The following is a 24,935-nucleotide window of genomic DNA, read 5'->3' as shown; positions in this document are numbered from 1 at the left end:
TTGGAGACCAGGGTCAAGCTAGCTGGAATAAAAAAGACCACTTCCAGGCACAACTTCAAAGTAACGATTGTTGAAATTATTTTCGAAATAATAAATACAAATGCATAGGTGAAGTAAAGACAATTTGGAAGGTCAAATCTACTCTTTTAAAAAAGAAACTAGAATTCCCTCTGTTTCTGTTAAACATTCTGTATTTGTAGCCCCTTGTCCAACGTTAACTCAACGTAGTTTTGGACACCTTACATTTGATTTAATGGCTGCTGAAATTGTGCGATGGATGTTACAACCTCCGGATTTTTTGGCGATAACACCACATAGTTGTGATTAGTGTTAGCTAGATGTTCTGCTCAACCAACAGTTTTTTGAGATTCCTTTTGTTTTATTTTGAAATTTAAAAAATATCTTACTTCCGCTACTAATGTAAAGAAAATCTGGGAAATTGGCAGATCGTTTGGATGGTTTGGAGCGCATGCGTTAAGTACGATCAGGCCTATCAGAATGTTTTCAGTATACATTATACTGTTTTAATTAATAAACAGTAATAATTGTCAGTCCATTTTAATGTTTTTACAAAAGAAAATGTACACAATTTGGAGACTTAACAGTTGCAATTACCTACTCAGTATGTTATGTATAGTAGTAGTATAGTATAAGAATTGTAAGGTTATTTAAACACAAAAAGTGTTATCTAGCACTTTACATTTTCAAAATCAGAATTTCAAGATCAGCTTTATTGGCCAAGTGTGTGTACACATAGGGATTCAACAGTTTTCGTTGCTCTTAATAGTTTGCACAGAAAGAGAGATAAAACTAAAAAATGCATTTCCTGCAGAAAATGCTTGTGAATGCTGAATAGCTAAATTGCTAAAGATAAACTGGATTAATAGCCTGATCCGTAAAAATAAGTTGAAGTAGTGAGAATAGTTGGAAAAGTGGGAATGGTTTTAATTAGTATAAATTTCATTGAAAAGTTGAATAACACCACTAATGTAAAAAAAGATGTGGAATAATAAATAAAAGCTAGGGCTAAAGCTAAACTGGATTGCTGGTTAAAATGTATAAGAAGAAGGTGAAGTTGTAGGAAATGTGGAAAAGTGATAATTGTTCTAGTTAATATGAATGTCTTTAAAAAGTTGAATAATAGCCATATTGTATGAAAGTTGTATGTGTTACATCAGTGGCAAGCGAGCGACATTCGTTTGGCACACATTATGGCACCACAGTGGCAATTTGTCAGCAGTTGAGAGACCCTGCCTCAATTCATCGTCAACTAAGCAGAAATTTGATTTCTTCGGAAAACCTACAAGATAAGTGTGCATAGTTTGCCTTATTATGGATCCCAGAGCAGTTCTAGGCAAGTCCCGCCCTACGATGGTTGAAGTTAGGCATTGACCTCGAGTAGTTAAGGTTAGGATAGCCAATTGGTCAGGGGATACAATAGGGGACCTGAACAAATCCGGTTCTATTATCTCGAGCAAGCATGGACCAATCATAGCTGCCGTAAGTCTGTTTTAATGGCAACAAGTAAACAGAATATCTTGAATATAATATAACGTTTCCATTTCTCAACCCATTTCATACACAGAATTTCTTAACTCCAGTGACAGCTTGTTATTAAAGAGCGCTAGGGCGCCACCCCCATCACAATTCTAGAAAAACAAATGTATAGACCTAGTTGAACAACAAAATAATTTTGAAATTAAAATTGTTTACTAATACAATGTGTAGGCTGTACGCCTAGCTGTTCATACAGATGCGCAGTTCTCCGCGCCAAAGTGATCCTTCTCTCCACTCTACATTCTGTGTGTGTGTGTTTGTGTGCGTGCGTGCGTGTGTGTCTAACTACTATTTAGCTTATATCAATAAACTCTGTTTTACTAACTGCAAATGAATGACTGGCTTTGATGAAGGAAAGTATGTGGGCATGATTCTTCTTGATTTGCAAAAAGCTTTTGATACTGTAAACCATGAAATACTACTATCAAAGCTACAAAGTATAGGCTTCAGAAATACTGCTGTGAAATGGTTCACCTCTTACCTCTCTGGACGGACTCAAGTTTGTGATGTTGTGGGGACCATATCAGATCCTCAGGATATTACTTGTGGGATGCCCCAAGGTTCAATCCTTTGCCCCCTTTTATTTTTAGTTTATATTAATGACATGCCAGCTGCGGTGAAATGCAAGATGCTTTTATATGCTGATGACTCTGCATTACTGGTTTCTGGGGATGATATCAGCGAGATTGAGAAGACTCTAGGTAATGAATTAAATAGTGTTAGCAAGTGGCTTATTGACAACAGGCTTTCAATACATCTGGGAAAAACTGAGTCCATTTTATTTGGAACAAAAAGAAAGTTGTCTAGAACAAATGCACTTAAGGTTACATGTAATGGCGCTGAAATAGTTTCTCAGAAAAGTGTTACATACCTGGGGTTAGAGCAGTCATTAACCTGTAAATCTATTGCTGACAAAATATTATCCAAATGTGCCGGTAAACTGAAATTCTTGTATTGCAGGACAAGGCATTCTATCAAGAAATTACTGGTTGTATCATTGATTCAATGTCATTTCGATTATGCATGTTCTGCTTGGTACTGTGGATTATCAGTTAAACTTAAAAACAGACTGCAAGTGATGCAAAATAATGTTATCCGCTACCTGTTAAATGCACCCCCCCGGACTTATATTGGTAGAGATGCTTTTAAAAGGGTAGGGTTGCTGCCAGTACATGTTAGAGTGGAGCAGTTAAAGTTGAATCATATGTAGAATGTCAGAAATGGTTTTGCTCCCAAATATCTACATTCCCATATAAAAATGGTTCATACACAGCATAATCACAACACTAGGGCCAGTGTCCTTTCTTGTAAAGTGCCCAGAGTCAACAATGCAGCTAGAAGTTCTTTTTTTTATACAAAAAATATAAAAGTATAACATTGTGGAATAATATGCCGCTTTCCCTCAAAAGTGTAAATACCAGAGGGGCTTTTAGACACAAGATTAAGGCTTTTTTTATGGAATAGAGTAGCTAATATTGTTTAATTAGAGTAGACTGATTATTTTATGTGATTTATGATTCTCTGATTTTGGAATGCTTTTATATCTTGAATGATCTGTATTATATGTTGTTGTCTTTGACCTGAAATAGGTCTTCCTGATGTGTTGCATGTTTTAACACCAAGGACCATGTTGGAAATAAGTGTTTACACTTTAACATGCTATCTTTTGGATTATGTTGTTTGTTAAATCCAAAGTAAACCAAACCAAACCAAAATGGATCACAACATCTTGCTTGAAAGACTTAAGCACTGGGTTGGTATCTCAGGGAGCGCCCTGGATTGGTTAACCTCCTATCTTTCAGTTAGAAGTTTTTCTGTCACTATTGTCCCTATTGTTCAGAAACTGCTGCCCTTTCCTGTGGGGTGCCTCAGGGTTCTGTGTTCTTTGGGTTTTAGGTTTTAATCTTTTAAATGATTTTCATTGGTCTTTCAATAATTTTTTCCTTGCTTATTTTCTGTTCGATCTTACTGTATTTTTACAAATGTTTATCATGTGAAGTACTTTGTGACTGTGTGTCTGTAAAAAGATGCTATATCAAATAAACTTGATTTGAATAATTTGAAGCCTGCTCTCATTGACTTTAATTGTAAAAAAAAAAGCTTAATATTTTAAAAAGTATAAATAGCAGAACAAATGTTGAAGAAGTACCATCATGTGCTTAAAGAGCTGAACATTTTGATATTTGAATGTTTTTTGTAGCTGAACGTATGCAGAAGTTAGAGAAGAAAAAAAACGTACAGAATAATAAAAATAAAGAATCCAATAAAATACTGTGAATGCTGCTGAATCAGCATTCACACAAATAGACATACAGCAAAAGCCTACATACAAGATACAAGCAGGTGTTTTCTGGCCAAAATCGAGCCGCCACAGTGGCCAATTGAAGTGGCAGGAAGTAGAACAAACTCCTTTCTCCCCAATGCTGAAAAAATCCGGGAGGAGACATGTACATGTAAAATATATTGTGATATTGTGGTTTTAGCTGACAACTGGTCAGCTACCACCACAAATAGAATCTAAGTAGCCTAATTATGTGGTAAACACTGCTGCCATTTCATTAGAATGACATGACTTAACATTACTAAACATAATGTGAAAGAAAGTTTTATATATAAACTTGTCTGTGAACAGATACATTTTTATTGGTAATTGTGGTTGTTTAACAATGAAAACAACTCCCACGATCCCACACAACTTCATGACCTTATTAAAAGGTCTGTTTCGATTGAGAGACCCCTATGGAGACACCTCGCAGCAGAAAATTACATATTGTATGTTTTACACTGCCGATAAGTGAAGTGTCCCATGATGTCAATTTCACATCTGTCAAATGGACGTAGTTTTTTGTTGCATTGCCAGAATTTATAAACACAATCGATATCTATATAGATATTGATCTATATAGATCTATAGATATATATATATATATATATATATATATATATATATATATATATATATATATATTATAGACACAATTTAATACATACAGTTCACACTAAGAAGTTTCCTGCTCAAATAAACTGACAGACAGTACATATGGAGCACTACATAGTAAGAAAGGACTGATACAGCCACAGTGTCTTTTTTTTATACCCGATTGTGGTATTGCTCAGACTTTATCATTATTTTAAAGCTGCATTATTGAATTTTTCCTCTCCAGGAACCATCACTTATCGTGGTGGAGAGGTTTGTGTGTCCCTATGAACCTGAGGGCTGTGTTGTCTGGAGCGTTGTGCTCCTGGTAGGGTCTCCCATGGCAAAGTGGTTTCAGGTGAGGGTCCAGACAAAGAATGGTTCAAAAACCCTATGAATAACCAAGGAAGAGATAGAGTGACCCTGCCCGGAGGAAGCCCGGGGCGCCTGTCTGGAGCCAGGCACAGATGGAGGGCCCGTCAGCGAGTGCCTGGTGGCCGGGTTTGGGTGGCGGTCAAGGTCAGGGGCCTCGACGGACCAGACCCGAGCAGCAGAGGCTGGCTCTGGGGATGTGGAATGTCACCTCTCTGTGGGGGAAGGATCCGGAACTTGTGCGGGAGGTGGAGCGCTACCAGTTGGATCTGGTGGGGCTTACCTCTACGCACAGTCTCGGTTCTGGAACCATACTCCTAGGATGATACTTTTTTCCAGAGTTGCCCAGGGTGTGAGGCGCCGGGTGGGTGTGGGGATACTCACAAGCCCCCGGCTGAGCGCCGCTACGTTGCAGTTTACCCCAGTGGATGAGAGGGTCGCCTCCCTACGCCTGTGGGTTGTGGGGGGGAAAACTGACTGTTGTTTGTGAATATGCACCAAACAAGAGTTCGGAGTATTTGGCCTTCTTGGAAAACTTGAATGGAGTCCTGTATGGGGTACTTCAACGCGCATGTGGGCAATGATGGCGATACATGGAGAGGCGTGATTGGGAGGAACGGCCTCCCTGATCTAAACCAGAGTGGTTGTCTGTTGTTGGACTTCTGTGCTAGTCATGGATTGTCTATAACAAACACCATGTTCGAACATAGGGATGCTTATAAGTGTACCTGGTACCAGAGCACCCTAGGCCAAAGGTCAGTGATCGATTTTATAATTGTTTCATCTGATCTGAGGCTGTATGTTTTGGACACTCGGGTGAAGAGAGGGGCGGAGCTGTCAACCGATCACCATCTGGTGGTGAGTTGGGTCAGGGGGTGGGGGAAGACTCTGGACAGACCTGGTAAGCCCAAACGGGTAGTGTAGGTAAATTGGGAACGTCTGGAAGAGGCCCCCTTTCAACTCACACCTCCGGCGGAGCATCCCTGTGGAGGATGGGGGCATTGAACCTGAGTGGACAATGTTCAAAGTTTCCATTGCTGAAGCTGCGGCGGAGAGCTGTGGTCTTAGGTGCCTCAAGGGGCGGTAACCCTCGAACACCGTGGTGGACAGTAGTCGGGGTGGGGAGGGGTTGCAGTTTGATGGGCTGGGGATCTCATCCCTGCTTTTTCCAGATGATGTGGTCCTGATGGCATCATCGGCCTGTGACTTTCAGCACTCACTGGATCGGTTCGCAGCTGAGTGTGAAGCGGCTGGGATGAGGATCAGCACCTCTAAATCGGAGGCCATGGTTCTCAGCAGGAAACCGATGGAGTGCCTTCTCCAGGTAGGGAATGAGTCTTTACCCCAAGTGAAGGAGTTCAAGTACGTTGGGGTCTTGTTCGCGAGTGAGGGGACAATGGAGCGGGAGATTGGTCAGAGAATCGGTGCAGCGGGTGCGATATTACATTCAATTTATCGCACCGTTGTGACGAAAAGAGAGCTGAGCCAGAAGGCAAAGCTCTCAATCTACCGGTCAGTTTTCGTTCGTACCCTCACCTATGGTCATGACTGAAAGAACAAGATCCAGGGTACAAGCGGCCGAAATGGGTTTCCTCAGGAGGGTGGCTGGCGTCTCCCTTAGAGATAAGGTGAGAAGCACAGTCATCCGTGAGGAGCTCGGAGTAGAGCCGCTGCTCCTTCGCGTCTAAAGGAGCCAGTTGAGGTGGTTCGGGCATCTGGTAAGGATGCCCCCGGGCGCCTCCCTAGGGAGGTGTTCCAGGCACATTCAGCTGGGAGAAGGCCTCCCCTTGGAGATTATATCTCCAACCTGGCATGGAAATGCCTCGGGATCCCCCAGTCGGAGCTGGTTAATGTGGCTCGGGAAAGGGAAGTTTGGGGTCCCCTGCTGGAGCTGCTACCCCCGCGACCCGATACCGGATAAGCGGACAAAGATGGATGGATTATTGAATTTTTGACAACTAGGGCAGCAAACACAACACTGAGATATTATCAGCTTACAAAGTTGTTATGGTGAATTGTGTTAATTCAATTAAAATTATTTACATTGTCAAATCATAACAGACATTATGTCAGGACACTTTCCAGATATATTAGGTCTAGACCACACTATAATTCACAAAGACACAACAATCCCTCCCCAAGAGCATGTGCACTTAGTGCAGCGGCCCTGAGGAAAAACAGACAGACAGAACTTGTCTCTTGGTGGCAGCCATCTGCCTCGACCAGTTGGGGTGAGAGAGAGAAAGGGGCAGAGAGAGAGAGAGGAGTCGGAAAATCCACAGACTAATGACTAATAATACAAGGCACCGCGAGGTAACGTGCTTTCAGCAGCCGTTGCAGTTGAGTTTAGCTTAGCTGACAAAAGCAGCAATGCCAGTTAGGTTTAGGCACCAAAACAGCTAATTAACATTAAAAAAAGATGGGGGGACACAAAGACACATTTCCTGGCTGAAAGTCTTTTGTTTTTTCCCTGGGACACGAAATCTGCTCCCCGACTTGAAAGCCTAACACAAATCTAACCCTAATAATAATAATAATAATAAACCAGCACAAACTCAATGGGGCCCTTTGGGGTTTGAACCCTAATGATAATAAAAATCTGAGCAGTTTCAATATGACAAAGCCCTGCTGCTTCGCATATCATGTCCTCAATGGTAGCTCAATTGTTCAGCTCTTTGCATGTTTTTCCAATATTGAAGTAATGAAGGTTCTAGGTCGCAGATATATCTGTGCAGTCTAGCAATTGTTGACTTAAGGTCCAGTATCTGCTGCAGGAGGGGAGGAGGATCATTCCCAGACAGAATAAAATTACAGAATAATTACAGTATATAAAATGATTATTAACCTAGGATACATTTGTGATAGTGGAGTGGATGGAGAGAGCTGTACTGTATCTTCTGAGACTGCCGGCAGTCAGGAGTCTCACACACACACAAAAAAAATGGAGAAACTAGATTGATCTATTACAATATTTGTGTGTATATCAAAAACACATTTATGAGCCACACTGTTGAACTGGGTGACATGTTCCTTCATTGCCATGAATAAACACTTTATTTTTGACTCAATCCCACATACACTGTCCTGCTGCCCCAAATACTATAATGTTTGAGTAAGTTAACATTTGTTAAAATCTATAGCTGTACTCAACAGAAGTACAACAAAAGTACACAGTACGATACTAGTATCTAAGCAATACCTGTGTCATCCCACCCTTTCTAAGAGTTAATATGCATATTTTTAAAGTCCCTGTGTGTAAGATTCAAACACTTCTGACACCAGATCATCCCCACCTCTACTGGACCAACTGAATCACACATAAATGTGACTGAATAAGTTGAAGCAACAGATAGACACCAAATTTTACCAGGACGGACTTACAAATAAAAATATAAGTCATCAGAACCAGACTAAAGCTCAGTGAATACATTTAAATACTACCTAGTCTTGCGTCGCAAGATCTCAACAGTGCTGTGTCAACGCTGGAGTATGGTCTGGCTTCAATGCTTATCTATCAAGAATTCTAAAACACTAACCAAACTCAAAATTATGTAATTTTTCTTTTTTTATTTAACTGAAATAATAGTTGCAAATCTGTTAAGGCACCTTATTACATCCACACAGATGTCATGAGTAACTCAAAGGTATAGTTGTCAATAACTTAATATAAACAAATTGGGTAACATTCACATTAAAGATGAAGAAATTCGGGTGGGTTTGAACATACTGGACTTAAGAGAACATATTTTACAATGACATTCAATAAGATACTCTAGAGCTGCATTTAGATGTTCAACAAGGCAGGAGCAAACTGAATCCTTCTTGTCCCTAAAACACTTTTCATACATACTATTCATATAGATAGGAGTGGGTGCTGTCCAAAGAGTGGTACATGTCCAGGCTCATGTTGCATTGACTTGAAATATTCAAAATAGCACAGAGTCAAAAGTTTAAACATTTTTTTAACACCTCTGGTCAAACTTGGCAAGCTGTGCATGAGTCCTTTGCTATGCATGATATTGCATAATTTTGTAAGACATCAACATGAATGCATGTGCTGCTCTAAAATGAACAGGATTAAATGGATGTTGATGATGATGTTATCTGAAGGCACTAAGGAGCAATTGTTTCTCCGCTCAGTTTGATTTCTTCTTTCTGCAGCTTGAATCCTTCTTAGAGCAAAGAAACACACTTTGGGGGGTCGCTTTCAGACAGGTTGTCACATGATGGGGGTAATCCTTTGGGTACAGCCATTGTCAGTTTTCAAAGCCCGTTAGTTTAGGAGTTCATGTCTTCTTAGCAGAACTTGAATGTCTACTCTATAGCACCAGGCCTGGTGGCCACATAGACAAAGACAACGATGAGCAGCACCACTACAGCTAGTGTAGGCAGTACTATAGTGGCCACCTGCTGTCGGGCTTCCTGCATGGCCTGCTTACGTTCCTTCTTGTCCTTGGACGTTTCTTTTTTGGGTTTGCCTTTGAGCTGCCTCATGATATCTCCACGACTGCTCACTCTGTCTTTGCTGTGCTCACAGGAACCTGGCTGAGACAGAAACATACCGCAATGAGTCAACTTTCAAGTAAAGTTGTAGACAGCTGAGCATCATTACCTGGAACATCAGACATTGGAACTCTCTACCAGGACATTTTCGTATTCTTCTCATATACCTCTAGTACTTTTTTTCTGTCAGGTTTGTTCGTATAAGTGTCTTAACTAAACAAACTTGTTAGAAATTGTTAGTTTCAGCCTGATGAATGTCACCTAGTAATGAGGAGGTTCGCATTTGTAAGATATAATTGTAAGAATAATCAACGCACCAAAATTGTCTTTTATTCACAAAAATTTCACCAAAGAGTAAAAGGTAGAATACCGTCTACAATACTCTCAGCACTGTCTGCAGCATGTGTAGAAGATTGCATCACAGCTGAGTACACGATGGTGGCGACTGCAAAGTCAATTGGGGTCTCCATGGTAAGTTGCTAACTAGTTTGTGAAATACATACTGGAAAGTGAATAAACAATGAGTCCATCATTTTCCCTTTTCAATAAACCGGCATGTACATGTACTCCCTGTACACACACACACACACAACTGTGCCAGCCACTGTACTAGTCACTTCGACTCCAACACCATCATGAAGTTTGCTGACAACTAGGGTTGGGTACGGAATTCTGTACATTTTAGTGTACCGACCAAATTGCGTCGGTACTACAGAGGCCCAATTCACATTTAATCGATCTGTGCCGTTACCTGAGAGCGCAAGCTTCTCTGTCCTCTCCTCTGCATGTTTGACAGAGAGCAGAGCTCAGCTCTGACACACAGAGCTGCAGTGCAGATGGAGCAAGACTATGTCGCTTCTGCAGCTTGTTCCAAAACAGTGAGTCACGGCAATGCTGAAAAAGTGGCCACGAGTGTGGTTACACTTTCCAAAACGCTAAATGCAATATAATGTGTAAGGCAACTTTATATTTCTATAGCACATTTCAGCAACAAGGCAATTCAAAATGAATTGAACCAATGACCCTCCGGTTCCCAACCCAACTCCCTATGAAGTGACTACTGCCACCACAAAATAGAATAAGATACAAAGAATAAAAGTTGCAGTGTAAGAAATTAATCATTATTTAATAGGCTGTAGGGACAGGTTTTGGAGGTAGGGAGGAGTTTTATTTTGTGTGGTATGTAAAATGTTCTAAATAAATAACTATTTATATTGGGGTCTGTTCGTTATTCATGAATGGTGGTGTAAAACAGGGGAGGCTTATTTATTTATTTATTTATTTTTTTTTTAAATCGTGGCAACAGGGGAGGGACATACAACTTTAAATGGTTGTATTTTGTATTTATTATATATATATATATATATATATATATATAAAAAATGTTTTTTCTTTTTAAAAATACGTGTTTACCGCTGTATGTTGTTGGACTCAGTAAACCCGAATGTTACCCGAAATTAGGGAGAAATTAACAACAATGGATGGACAAGATTACAGCTTTCCCTGACTTAGCATGTCCTGTGTAAACAAAGCAGTAGCCTAATAAAACTGCAATAGCCTGCCTGAACCAATCATAGAAACCTGGCTCGGTGTGACATGACACAGAGCCAAATGTAGAAAAAACGATGAAAGCGGAGCGTTCAGGACAGTGGGAAATCTGAGGTTTTTGCTCAAAGGGATTTCCCTGAAATATGTTTACCTCATTATTTGAAGCTCTGGCCACATTTAACATGAAAATCTGACATTGTAACATTATAGATGTGAGAAAAAATTCGGAAAGTATAATAGGTTTCCTTTAAAGTGAAGTTAGATACAAGGTTAATAGATAAAATTAATTTAATAAAAATCTTAAAAAAAAAAAAAAAGTCTTACGATGGAGCTAAATGGAGCTAGGGAAGCTTGACCCTTGTTAACCGACCATTAACCGTAAACAACAAGCAGGCAATTGAGTCCCAGTTTACTTGTCCTCGGCGAGGAATTTATAATGATGTGCAGCCTCTGCAGAGGGCTGCGTTACCTTTTTTTCTTTTTTCCCAGCTCTCCCATGGGATGAACTAGCGCTAATATGAGACACCGGCTGGGATCCTACTTGGACATATTTCCTTTTGTATTACTCTGGTTGGACTTTTTTTTCCCCCCGGTAGCAGTGCACGGGAGACGGAGCGTGTGAAGTGAGAGCAGATTACGGACCGAAAAGACAAGCTTTTAAGGGAGTTGAACTGTGCATTGTTCAGGTTCAGGTGCAAATGGACTGTTCTGTGCGTGTTTGGGATTTAGCTTTTAGTCATCACCACTTTGTATTTGTGAAGTGCTCAGAAGATGGCTTTCATATTTTAATATATACAGTAGTTATGTTGTCTAACATCTCCACCTGGAATGTTAATGAAATGGGGAATCCCATCAAGAGGAGAAAGTGCTTCCAACACTAGGATGTACAACAGTCTGCAGCTAAATACTAGGGCTGTTGGAACAAATTCCGAAAGTCGAATATAATTCGAATAGAAAAAAAAAAATCAATACTATTCAAATGCTGAAATTACTATTCAAATGTGATTTTTTTTTAATAAATAGGTTGGCTAACGTTAGCTAATCTCCCTCTTTTCATGTCTGATGAACAATAAGTTACAGGAGTGAGAAATACAAGGTATTGTGAGCTAACGTTACGTACCGAGTAACGTTAGTACAGGGGGGAGTGACAGGCTGCGGCTGGAAAACGGAAGGGCGGGAAATAGTTTTAACATGACTTTAAAATTGACATCCACCAAGCCAAAATGCTTACGTTATCAATAGTTAGCTAGCTCGTTCTGGTTTCCTAACTGCGTCGCGAGTTATAGGAGCTTAGCTGGGAGCTTCATAGCGACAGCTAAAGTTAATGTTAGCGGCGCCCTACAGCTGTCAGAGTTAGCATCGACTTCATAGATTACCTTCTAATAGCTATAGTATTCTCAGTAACATGACAATCTGCAAGAAACAGGTTACTTATACAGTAAATCACTAAAATAGTAGTGGCTGCACCGTTTGGCTTAGTTATCAATGCTGTTAGCATCGTTGCTAACACTATTGTTACTTAGTTTATGACAAATTGTTTCGGCTGTGCTTTCTAACATGATGCCATTGCGCTAACCGAGCAACGTTAGCAACTTTTTAGATAATGTTTCATCACAGAGTTCATTGCTGATTTGCGTTGGTTGCTGTGTGTGTGGTGAAAAATAATGTAAACAGAGAGCAGCGTGCCAGAAATGCAATGCGCCATGACGTAGATCCCCTTCAAGGCCAGGCTGATTTTGGAAGTCCCTCTAGTGGACAGAACGTGTAACAACAACCACATGCTTATAGTGGCATTGACAATGCATAAGCTTGTAGTGTACAGTACATATACAGTCAGGTCCATAAATATTGGGACATCGACACAATTCTAATCTTTTTGCCTCTATACACCACCACAATGGAGTTGAAATGAAACGAAGATGTGCTTTAACTGCAGACTTTCAGCTTTAATTTGAGGGTATTTACATCCAAATCAGGTGAACGGTGTAGGAATTACAACAGTTTGTATATGTGCCTCCCACTTTTTAAGGGACCAAAAGTAATGGGACAACTGGCTGCTCAGCTGTTCCATGGCCAGGTGTGTGTTATTCCCTCATTATCCCATTTACAAGGAGCAGATAAAAGGTCCAGAGTTCATTTCAAGTGTGCTATTTACATTTGGAATCTGTTGCTGTCAACTCTCAATATGAGATCCAAAGAGCTGTCACTATCAATGAAGCAAGCCATCATTAGGCTGAAAAATCTAAACAAACCCATCAGAGAGATAGCAAAAACATTAGGTGTGGCCAAATCAACTGTTTGGAACATTCTTAAAAAGAAAGAACGCACCGGTGAGCTCAGCAACACCAAAAGACCCGGAAGACCACGGAAAACAACTGTGGTGGATGACCGAAGAATACTTTCCCTGGTGAAGAAAACACCCTTCACAACAGTTGGCCAGATCAAGAACACTCTCCAGGAGGTAGGTGTATGTGTGTCAAAGTCAACAATCAAGAGAAGACTTCACCAGAGTGAATACAGAGGGTTCACTACAAGATGTAAACCATTGGTGAGCCTCAAAAAACAGGAAGGCCAGATTAGAGTTTGCCAAACAACATCTAAAAAAGCCTTCACATTTCTGGAACAACATCCTATGGACAGATGAGACAAAGATCAACTTGTACCAGAGTGATGGGAAGAGAAGAGTATGGAGAAGGAAAGGAACTGCTCATGATCCAAAGCATACCACCTCATCAGTGAAGTATGGTGGTGGTAGTGGCGTCATGGCGTGGGCATGTATGGCTACCAATGGAACTGGTTCTCTTGTATTTATTAATGATGTGACTGCTGACAAAAGCAGCAGGATGAATTCTGAAGTGTTTCGGGCAATATTATCTGCTCATATTCAGCCAAATGCTTCAGAACTCATTGGACGGCGCTTCACAGTGCAGATGGACAATGACCCGAAGCATACTGCGAAAGCAACCAAAGAGTCTTTTAAGGGAAAGAAGTGGAATGTTATGCAATGGCCAAGTCAATCACCTGACCTGAATCTGATTGAGCATGCATTTCACTTGCTGAAGATAAAACTGAAGGGAAAATGCCCCAAGAACAAGCAGGAACTGAAGACAGTTGCAGTAGAGGCCTGGCAGAGCATCACCAGGGATGAAACCCAGCGTCTGGTGATGTCTATGCGTTCCAGACTTCAGGCTGTAATTGAATGCAAAGGATTTGCAACCAAGTATTAAAAAGTGAAAGTTTGATTTATGATTGTTAATCTGTCCCATTACTTTTGGTCCCTTAAAAAGTGGGAGGCACATATACAAACTGTTGTAATTCCTACACCGTTCACCTGATTTGGATGTAAATACCCTCAAATTAAAGCTGAAAGTCTGCAGTTAAAGCACATCTTGTTCGTTTCATTTCAACTCCATTGTGGTGGTGTATAGAGCCAAAAAGATTAGAATTGTGTCGATGTCCCAATATTTATGGACCTGACTGTAGAGTAGTGTAGTACATATTTATAACAGGCTGCATTTGAGCATTTAATATTCGAAGAAATTCAAAGTATTATAGAGGAAGACTGAAGACAGCTCTACTAAATACACAGATTAGCTGCTAAATACACAGATTAGCTGCACTATGGCCACTGTCATCAGAGAAACAACAAAGATGGGACTTAATGTTGCATTCACTTGCAACACAAAAGCCTTGTGGTGCATAGAAAGTTATTGTAAAATACCTTTTTGTTATTTAGTGGTTATTTTTGTCTTTAACAGCAATTTACTGGTGAAATATTATTACATTTTAAATAATTTCAATTTCAGCATATGGCCTTAGCAATAAACAAGCAATACTTTAGTGTCACCGACGTCGTTTTGTGCTCTTATTATGGAAAGATTGTGTTGGCAAGGGGGTTTCTTATATAACATGAGATGGCACAGAGACATAATTCTACAAATGTAACTGTAAATAATTAATTAAATGTTTTATATAATGAACAAATAGTCTTTGTTTCCCCGAAAAATTACGTAAGTGGGCCCCAGAGGATGAGGGCCAAACATTACTGGGCCTTGGCACAAAAAAGTTTGAGAAAGGTTCCCTTATATCATACCTTGCAACTCTAAATCCAGCACAGCAATCCTTAATCTTGCAAACACTACACTCAATCAAGAAGTGACAGTCTCTGCAGGGGGAGGGAGTTAGAAAGTAGAGTAGTGTGAGTAGGATTTATTTTATTTATTTTTTTTGCAATAATTTACATGTAATTTATGTGCCCATTACTTTGTTTGTCTAATAACTCCAATGCTGCAGGCGCAATTGTATATGAAAAAGAGCTATGAATTAGAGATGCACCGATTACAATTTTCTAGGCCGATTCCGATTTTCTTTGAGTTAGGCCAGCCGATTCCGATTTTATTTTTTCTAACCTCTTTACAGCATACACAAATATTTATTTTCTATCTTTTCTTTAATAGAACATTTTGCACAGAACATAGAACATTTTTTTAACAGATAATGGATCACTATAAAATAGAACTATATGAATTACTCCTGGTGTGGGAAATTCACACACATCTAAAGTGCAATGTTAGAACCATTTCTTTCTTTTCACATCCAATATCCAACTAAAAAAATGTGATTTTGGTTTTTGGTGTCGTCCCTCCACGCCCTACTTTTTCCTTGCAGGTGTTGCATACTGCAAACTTGTTATCTTCTGCACACACGCTGAAGAATTTCCAAACAGCTGACATGTTGCAGGTTAATTCACGAGGTTCCCTACATGTGCGAGAATAGCGCGGGTATGCGCGACACACGGCGGAAAAGTTGAGAGAAAGGAAAAAGAGACTATGCTGTCGAGTCCGTGTGTGCGTGCGTCCTTGAGAACTGTAACACTTAACTTAAGTTGTCAGTTAATTGTAGCATTGACCGGCATGAAATCGGCATATGTCAGACTGACCTGCCGCTCGTCGGTCATGGCCGAGCACGTGAAAACCGGCCAATTCCGGTCACCGGCCGGTCTATCGGTGCATCTCTACTTTGAATGCAAAAATGCAATATGATAAAACCAATTACAATTATCTTGGGCGGCGCTAAGCTCCGGGCGCAGTGACGATGCCTCTGCAAAATGGTCTCGGGAAAGAAATTCTTTTGGTGCAACATTTCCACCCCGCAAAAGAAAACGCCACATACAATATTAAATGAAGTTAACTCTTCGGACAATACACCAACGTGAGCTATATAAATAAGCTTTTGTCTAGTGCTGCATAATTAATCTAATTGCAATCACAATGTCACTCTGTGCGATTACATAACCGCAAAAAGTGTGCAATTTAAAAGTAAACAAAAAGGTCTGCTGTGTGTGTGACACTCTGTGTGCACTGCAGTCTCCACTTTGTAACACCCTTCACTTTACTGACAGTATTAACAACAGATAAAGTCACCATGTCTTTAGAAGCTTGGTGTTTACTGTTTACTACATCGTCTCTTTTTCCTCACGCTTTTCTATTATGCAGCCGCTACGCTAAGAATTACGCTTCCCCACAAAAGATAACAGCGTCCACAAAAATTGACCAGTGACCAGTCAGTCTGTTTAGGCAGTAGTGCTTATGGTCACTAAGTATCAGAAGTGTAAAGGGTTTCAGAGCATGCAGACAACAAAGTACGGGTAACCCAGAATAGTCGAATATTCCCACACACCGCAGTACCGCTCCCTCACTTAGGTGAGCGAGGTAGTAGGCCTGTAACAATTCAAAATTTTGCTGGACAATTAATTGTCTCAGAAATAATTGCGATTAACAATAATAATTGTCTCTTTGTAGTGAAATAATTTTTTTTTATGAATTAACACATTTTTTTGATCAAATTAAAGTTGAACTGAATCCCAGTATACATCTTTTGTCATATATCACTGTTGTGTAACCCAGATACTCAGGTTCATAGCCTACGAAGTAAACCCTGCCTCTCAATTATCATTTATATATCATAAAACATTGTATTTTTTGCTTAAATTAACAAAATTTTTTAAATAGAACATTTATTCCTGTCAATAAAAAACAAAGCATTAATCATAAACACAAAACAGAGCGCGTTTAAATTCTCTGGCTTTAGATGGCTACAGCCCAGGATGTTTGGAGTTGCTATTGCAACAAGTGACAGCTGCCGCTAGCATAGCTTTAGCTCAACAGTCCGACCAATGATCACTTATATAATTACAATTTGGCACATCTAAACAAAATCAACAATAACCATCAACAGTCATACCCCTTAGGACCTTAGCAAAAGTTAGAAAAGAAGTTGTTCTCAACAGATTAGAAAAATAAAAGCACAAATCCCTGTGGAACTACGTTAGCATAATGCTAATGAATGACGGCCATCTCCACTACAGCGTCGTCATTTTCTGTAACGTTACTAGCTAATTATCCAAAGCACCATAGAAGATTAAACACCACAGACGGACTACCTAGCTAACTACATTACTTAAACACATGCTAAGGTGCTTTGGTGGATTTTCAACGTTCAAAAGATTACTGGACTCGCAACTGCGGGTGGGGCTTCCTCTGTTAGGAATCCATAGTATCATAGGCTAGCTGACGTTACTGTTAGGTGACGCTATGCCGGTATTGCAAACGCGCTTGATGGAGCCAAACAATAGTGTGACCAATCTCATTAAAAAAATGCTCTAATGCTTTAACTGTGGTTATACAAAAAGGACCGCGGTTATGTAAAATAATTGTGGTTAGACAATTATTTCATAATTGTTACAGGCCTATAAGGTAGAGATGTGAAGGCAGAGAGCTAAGACCACTACTGTGCAATAAAAAAATACATATAGGTTGCTTTTCCTGGTCATAAGCAAACAGCATGTTTCTTAATATTGAGTTTGAATACACAGTTGGTGATTAAATATACATAATCTTGGGGCAGCCTCTAGCTCACCCAGTAAGAGCATTCGCCCCATGTTGGCTGAGTCCTGCAGTGGCGCGGGTTCGAATCCGAACTGCTGCCCCCCCCATCTCTCTCCCCCTCTCTCATGTCTAGCCACTGTCTCTACACAATAAAGGGAAAAGCCCCAAAAAAATAATCTTTAAAAAAAATATATACATAATCTTAACTATTTAGCTCGTCAAAACAAATAGTGCTTGTATGTTTTGAGTGTAAAGTAAAGTACAGTGACTACGTTTACATGCACATAATATTCCGATTTTTGCTCTTATTCCCAAAAGACAATAATCTGACTAATATGTTTACATGGCTAATGAAAATGTGAACATTCCACTAATATTCCAGTTTACATGCACCCGTGCAAAATATGTCTATAGGGACGAGGTGGAGCGGCTGATAGTGTGGTGCAGCGATAACAACTTGCTCCTGAATACCTCAAAGACCAAGGAGCTCAAAATAGACTATAGGAGAAAGAAAACAGACATTCCACCACTAATCATCAGCGGGGACTGTGTGGGGAGGGTGGCGGACTTCCACTTCCTGGGAGTCCACATTGAGGAGGGCCTGACCTGGAGCATGAACACCTCTGAGCTGCCGAAAAAGGCCCATCAGAGACTGTATTGCCTGAGAGTACTCAGGAAAAACAACATCACACAGAGACTGCTGGTGTCCTTCTACCGAGCCTCCATAGAGAGCATTTTACATACTACGTGTGTGTGGTACAACAGCTGCACAGTGGCTCAGAGGAAAACACTCCAAAGGGTCATTAACACTGCACAGAAGATCGTCGGCTGCCCTCTCCTTACACTGGAAGAACTACACAGTTCCCACTGTCTCAAAAAAGTCTAGAACATTCTAAAGGCCACCCCCTGTTCGAACTGTTACTGTCAGGCAGACGGTACAGAGTCATCAGGGCAAAAACAAATCGATTCAAAAACAGTTTTTACCCAAATGCAATAACTAAAATCAATGCTGCTAAATTGAACTGAACCGAGCACAATAAGTGTGACTATGTATGTAAGGATGCTCATGCTGCTGTGTATATATGTAGGTATTAGAGGATGGATACCTGAACGACCGACGGGCCGGGTTCGGACAGATATTTAGAAATGATGTTCGGATTCAGGTCGGGCTCGGTCACATCAGCGCGATAAGGCATTGAACATTTTAAATTTAAAAAAAGTTTATTATGTAGGTGCGCGCCTGTATTAATGTGCGCTTGTTGCCCCGTGTGCGCTGATGCGCTCATCTGTTGACATTTCCGAATGCCTTCCTACAGTTGCTTAATAAAAAGCGGGCTTTCCACACTTAACTGTGTCAGGCTCGGACATAAATATCTTAATGTCTGTCGGGCTTGGGCCGGGTTCAGTTACTGCTCTGTCGGACACGGGCCTGGCTCGGACAGAAAAATGCGGCCCGATCCACACTCTAGTAGGTAAGAATGCCTGTTCATGCTGCTTTTAGATACTATGTATCATTTTATAATCATTTTTTTTTTTTACTACTTTTGGTTAACCTTATTGGTTTGTCTTAAGAATGACGCACTGTACTATACTGTCAGTACTTTTGAAAATTTCGTTGTACAAGTGAGAATGACAATAAAGTTATATTCTATTATATTCCTTTAAAAGGAACACGCCGACTTATTGGGACTTTAGCTTATTCACCGTAACCCCCAGAGTTAGATAAGTCCATACATGTCCTTCTCATCTCCGTGCATGTTGTAGCTGGGGGTTACGGTGAATAAGCTAAAGTCCCAATAAGTTGGCGTGTTCCTTTAACGATCTTCTTGAAAAGGTTGGCATTGTGATGTTTGTGCATATAAAAAAAAACTGTTAATATCCAAGTCTTTCATAAAAGTTTAAAAGTAGATGTGTTTTTCTTTCTTTTGGGCATACATCTCTACTGCAGCCTTACAAACTGTTGGCTAGTTGGTTTGTGTACAGCATCCATAGCAACACAAAGCTGACCGTAAGCTGTAAATAGGCAAGAGGCCGTAAACTGGCCGTTAACAGCAGTAAAAACCCAGATTGAGACGTGTATGTATATTTACGCTGTATACATATCCGAAGAATGCCTCTAAACCCAAATAATACCGGCATATCCCATATGTCTTAATCGGAAAATGCTAAATTCGGGAAAAAGTCCTTATTCAGAATATTGAAACAAAATATGCTATTTACATGGCCTGTATCAAATATTGAATATTATCATTCGGAATAATAGTGGAATTTGTGTTTTAGTGTGCATGTAGATGTACTCAGTGACAGTATTTAATACTTTGTTTACATTTCTGAATGTGCACTTGTTAGGCACCATTCAATTAAAATGCGACTGAACTGAAATAACACAGCACATAGTTTCCAACATGACATCATGACTTCGCGTAAACATACACGCCACTTTCCTGAAGCCAAGTGGCGTGTTATCTGTACGTATTTTGATCCGTGTGTATGTCTATGCTGTATACCAGGGACCGCAGTCTGCAACGTCACAGCGTAAACATACACGCCACTTTCTAAATCCACGTGGCACGTTATCGCAAGGCTACGTGTTATCGCGAGGCTACGGTTGGGTTTAGGAAACATCACGCGCGGGTTGGGTTTAGGAAAAGAAGAACCGGTTGGGATTAGGAAAAGAAGAACAGGGTTGGGTTTAGGAAAAGAAGAACCGGTTGGGTTTAGGAAAAGAAGAACGGAGTTGGGTTTAGGAAAAGAAGAAACGTGGAAAGGAAACATCACACGTGGGACACAATGCCGGCTTTCCTGGATAAAAGTCCTGTGTTTTACCCATCCTCCACCCCGACCAATCTCCCTAGGCAGATTTTCGCCCTTTCATACTACTCGCTATAAGTCAATGGAGGCCAAACGGCGCACCTACTGTGCAAGTGTGTGTGTGTGTGTGTGTGTGTGTGACTCTCAGGAGAGAGAGATATACCTGATTAAAAGATATTAAGAGGCAGGTTACATCTTTAACTTTACATAATGAAAAGACCGTCCAAGCCCCCTTAGATTCCCAATATGACAACCAAGAAAAGAGGAGGAAAAGAGATCCCAATGTAAAGGTATGCCGCCTTTAAAAAAGTGCTGTTTTGTATAAAGAAGTTTCATTTGTAGCTTACTAGCTAACGTTAGCTAAGTTGAACTAAAGCAAAGTTGGCCAGTAATGCTAGAAAATGATGTTGTAATAGCTGCTGAGGATTAGAGAAGGACATTTATGAATCATGATGCTATGGTTTTGCTTAACGTGTAACTTTTAGGGCTTATCCTAACGTTACCTTTCTTAGCACGTTAGCTATAGCACTGAATTTCCATAATCAATAGGGACAAATAATTACCCGTATTGTTGGGCATGTGTAACTATACAATTGTAGTGCAATTCTTTTATTCTAGTAATGCATAATTACATCTAGGTCTTCTTTAGGTCTTGTCTTAAGCAGGTGACGTGTAATTGATTTTTTTGTATAATTCTAACAATTAATAATTAAAAAAAAAAATTATCCCAATATTCACATCAGTTATGAACATGTTCAACTCATCCTGGGCTGTACATCTGTAAATTATTTCCCATTTGTCCACACATGGATACTAAGGTCTTTTTTTGTTATGCCAATACTTTAGCCAAACCTTCAAACAGTTCTGAACCTTCATAGTGACAGAACATCATGGGAAATGTAGCTTGCACACAGATAAAGACAATTTACAGAGTACTTAAATACTAGTCACATTAGACTGCATATATATCTATTTATTCAAGTATCTACAGGACACATTAAAGCTAGAAAAACTTACCCCCATCCAAAAATAATTATTACTTCATAATTTATGCTTCAGGTCTGATGTGCTGTAATGTGTGGATCATTGCGTATCCTTAGACATTGTGTAATGATTAATATCTATAATAATATCTATATATCATATGCTGAAGTATATTTCTGGAGTGTTAAAGATTAAAAGAAAAAATAACAAAAAACCGAAAACCGTGACCCTAAAACCGTGATACGAACTGAACCGTGGGTTTTGTGAACCGTACCACCCCTACTTAATACTGGACCAATTTGAAATTGTTGTTCCCATCAGTCACCTAGGGCGCTTTCACACCTGCTTCGTTTAGTTCGTTTGAATCAAACTAGAGTTTGTTTGCCCCGCTGGTGCGGTTCGTTTGGGCAGGTGAGAACGCGGCAATACATTCTGGTGCACACCAAAAGCAGACCAAACAAGTGGACCTGCTTGAAGAGGTGGTGATCCGTACATGAACAGCACCAACTATACATACTCCGCAAGTCTGAGCTAATGTCTCCTGCAGTCAAGTGTGTTAAGGAGGTTTAACAAACTCTGAGTCTAACCCTGAACTCAGAGTTGATTTACCCTGAGATAAGAAACTCTGAGTTTTCGGTTCCAGAACAGCTGATTTGAGTTGGTTCAATCAACTCAGAGTAGGCTGACTCAGAGTTAAACGCATGCACCACCACTATAAAAAGGCAGCATGAATGGAGCCATACAATTCAATACAATACTACAATTCACCATGGTAAGAACCACAAACAAACTAGTCGGCGGAAATACTCATGCGCACAGAGTTTGAATGTGTATTTCGTTAAAAAAGCAACACAGCGGCTGCTGTAAAAGACAGAATTTGCGTGGGAGAAAATTGCTGCTAGAGTAAATGCGCATATTCCAATATAGTGTATATCATATTTAATCGTAAGTATAATATTACTGGTGAAATGGTATTGAACCTATAATCTATTTCATTTAGGTGCAATACTGCGGGCGAGAAAGTCCTAGGCCTACTAATCCCATTCAGGCTGCAGCACCATCATTAAAGGGATACTTCACCGATTTAGCATTAAACTTTGTATCAGCAGAAACACGGTAGTATTTTTTAATGACCGTGCTTCCCTCCCTCATGTCCCCCTGAGAGGAGAGATCTCTGTATTGTGGGTCTGGAAAAAAATCTTCCGATGACGTAAAATGACGATTTTTGCGTCATCGGAAGATTTTTGCCCAGAGGCAAAGGACTACAACCAGTACTAGGAGCTACTTCCGCATGTTTTCAACCCGCCCATAGGGGGTTGGACTGTCGTCTTTTTCCGGAGATTGCCGAGGAAAAAACGAGGGTCAGCCATCTTGAATCCTCGCTTAGCTTCTCAGCAGAAACTGTTAGATTTATTCATCCCGAAGGAAATTTTAGAACAACAATTATGTGCATTCAAACTACCGCACACTTGTACCACCAGGATACATTGGTACAGATCAGAGAATATGCAGGACACTTTATTACAGACGGAATACTCGACACACTACGCAAGCTTTGCCCGCTGGCTATCGAGACCAGAGGTGTTGCTCGATGCATCTGGCCGGTAAAGGGACATCATCAGCGGGGAACGTTGAACAAATGTGTCGGTGGAAAGCTAACGCTAGCCGGCCACCTATTCCATCAATCCTGCTTGCAAGTGTCCACTCATTAGACAACAAACTGGCCTACATCCAACTTCAACGAAACTCCCAACGCGAGTTCAGAGACTGCTGTGTTTTTGTTGTTGTGGAAATATTGCTGTATCGGACTATCCAGCCTGCTGCTCTTTCGCTGGGTAAGACTAGTGGAGGTGGGCTGTGTTAACACGGACTGCCTGGTGCAGAAATGGGGTGCTTGTATCCAACTAACTGAATGAATGAGGAAATGAAAGAGGGCTGTGTCAGCAGGCTGGGCTGGTGTCAGAGGGAGGAGACTGAGAGAAACTCGAGGTTTCTTGAAGAAAACCTGCTCCCGACCAGGTTAGGTTCACCGACTCAGTTACCATAGTAACTGAGTCTGAGGTTAAGTTACCTCTCTTTCTGAAACAGAAAACCCAGAGTTTCCCTCATCTCAGGGTTAACAAACTCTGAGTTTTCACTAAACCTGCTTTCTGAAACGGACTGCAGGTGTAAAACCAAACCAAACCTAGGGCAAATCGTTCCAAGTTTACAAACTCACTAACTGATTCGGACCAAAGCAAACCAACTACAGATGTGAAAACGCCCTTAGACACAAAAACATGGGGAAATGGGGTCCAGTCTGAAAAATACCTTAAGTTACCCTTTAAAAATGTAAAGCACTAACGTTGCACCATGCTCTGTACGGTTTATACGCAGTTTACGTTAACTGTAACATTTGTAGTTCCAACCCATACAAATACTAATATTACGGTATATTTTAAGCTGCGACTGACTGGTGCCACACGAATTGCAAACACTGTTGACAAGACAAATAACCTTTCATGTAATTTAACGTTAGTCTAGTAAACTTTAAAAACAACAACAAAAAACGGTATCATGACATTAATTTCCAATCTCAGTTGCTGGGCGACAAATCGTTGCTGAAAACTAACGTTAACGTTACCGCGGCGCCAGCAGCAGCAGTCAAGCTAACATTACACGCCATAACATTGTTCCCTACACAAATTAGGTAACTTAATGACTTTGCCAGTGACTACGTTAAGTAACGTTACAAGAGTTAACCTAGCTAGCTAAATCCGATGACAGACTGCACTTTTACTGTTAGGTTAATCAGTTAGCCACATGGATACACATTTTTGTCATGCGTAACGTTATAATACTGCTGTTGAGGGACAGTACGGTCCTGTATCCGGTGGCTCCTAATGCTAGTTAGCATGTACTAATTTTAGTAAACGTGAGCTAGTTAAGTTACAACACTGAGAAAATACTGCTGACCATTCAATAAATCTGTCATTGAGAGTTAACGTTATCTTACGGGCAGAATCCAAGTTGTCAACAGTTCCACGCTGAGAAATTGGTTTTGGCTCGCTCTTCCAGTGTTTCTCCCAGACGTCAGGTTTGTTACAGGAAAAAGTACAGTAAGTTAAAAACCTGCTGTTCTTCACAGAGCTCGACGTGGCAGTCAGTGGAAAGGCTTTCAAGTTTACTAGCATGAAAACATAAAACACTTCCGGCCATACCCTCCAAAATAAAACGCTGCATGCTGTGTAATAAGATAAAAAGTCGAAATTACGATGAACAAACAACAAATGTATTTCATGTAAGGTCTTGAGTCAGTATTATAGCTAATTTTACCATAGACTATTAAAGCCAGGACAAATAACACTTTTGTACAA

At 40.3% G+C, this 24,935-nt stretch overlaps 1 protein-coding gene across 2 annotated transcripts; it reads right to left on the bottom strand.

Annotated features, from left to right (window-relative positions):
• Positions 1-8,268: 8,268 nt before the first annotated feature.
• Positions 8,269-24,660, bottom strand: smco4 (single-pass membrane protein with coiled-coil domains 4). 2 transcript variants are annotated; one of them, XM_078245817.1, is made up of 2 exons: positions 24,575-24,660; positions 8,269-9,391 (listed from the first exon to the last, which is right to left on the bottom strand). In XM_078245817.1, the coding sequence occupies exon 2, from the start codon at positions 9,338-9,340 to the stop codon at positions 9,161-9,163; it is 180 nt and encodes a 59-aa protein (XP_078101943.1). In that variant the 5' UTR covers positions 9,341-9,391; positions 24,575-24,660; the 3' UTR covers positions 8,269-9,160. The 2 variants fall into 2 exon arrangements, with proteins under 2 accessions (XP_078101943.1, XP_078101942.1); XM_078245816.1 differs by having other exon boundaries at positions 8,269-9,387; positions 24,575-24,658.
• Positions 24,661-24,935: the final 275 nt, after the last annotated feature.

Source organism: Sander vitreus, chromosome 3 (assembly GCF_031162955.1).
Source record: "Sander vitreus isolate 19-12246 chromosome 3, sanVit1, whole genome shotgun sequence".
Classification (NCBI taxonomy): Eukaryota; Metazoa; Chordata; class Actinopteri; order Perciformes; family Percidae; genus Sander; species Sander vitreus.
This window is presented reverse-complemented; position numbering and strand designations above follow the sequence as displayed.

What these genes read in the sequence shown, in the direction of transcription:
- smco4 (XM_078245817.1), bottom strand. Translation starts at nt 9,340, where the DNA reads ATGAGGCAGCTCAAAGGCAAACCCAAAAAAGAAACGTCCAAGGACAAG.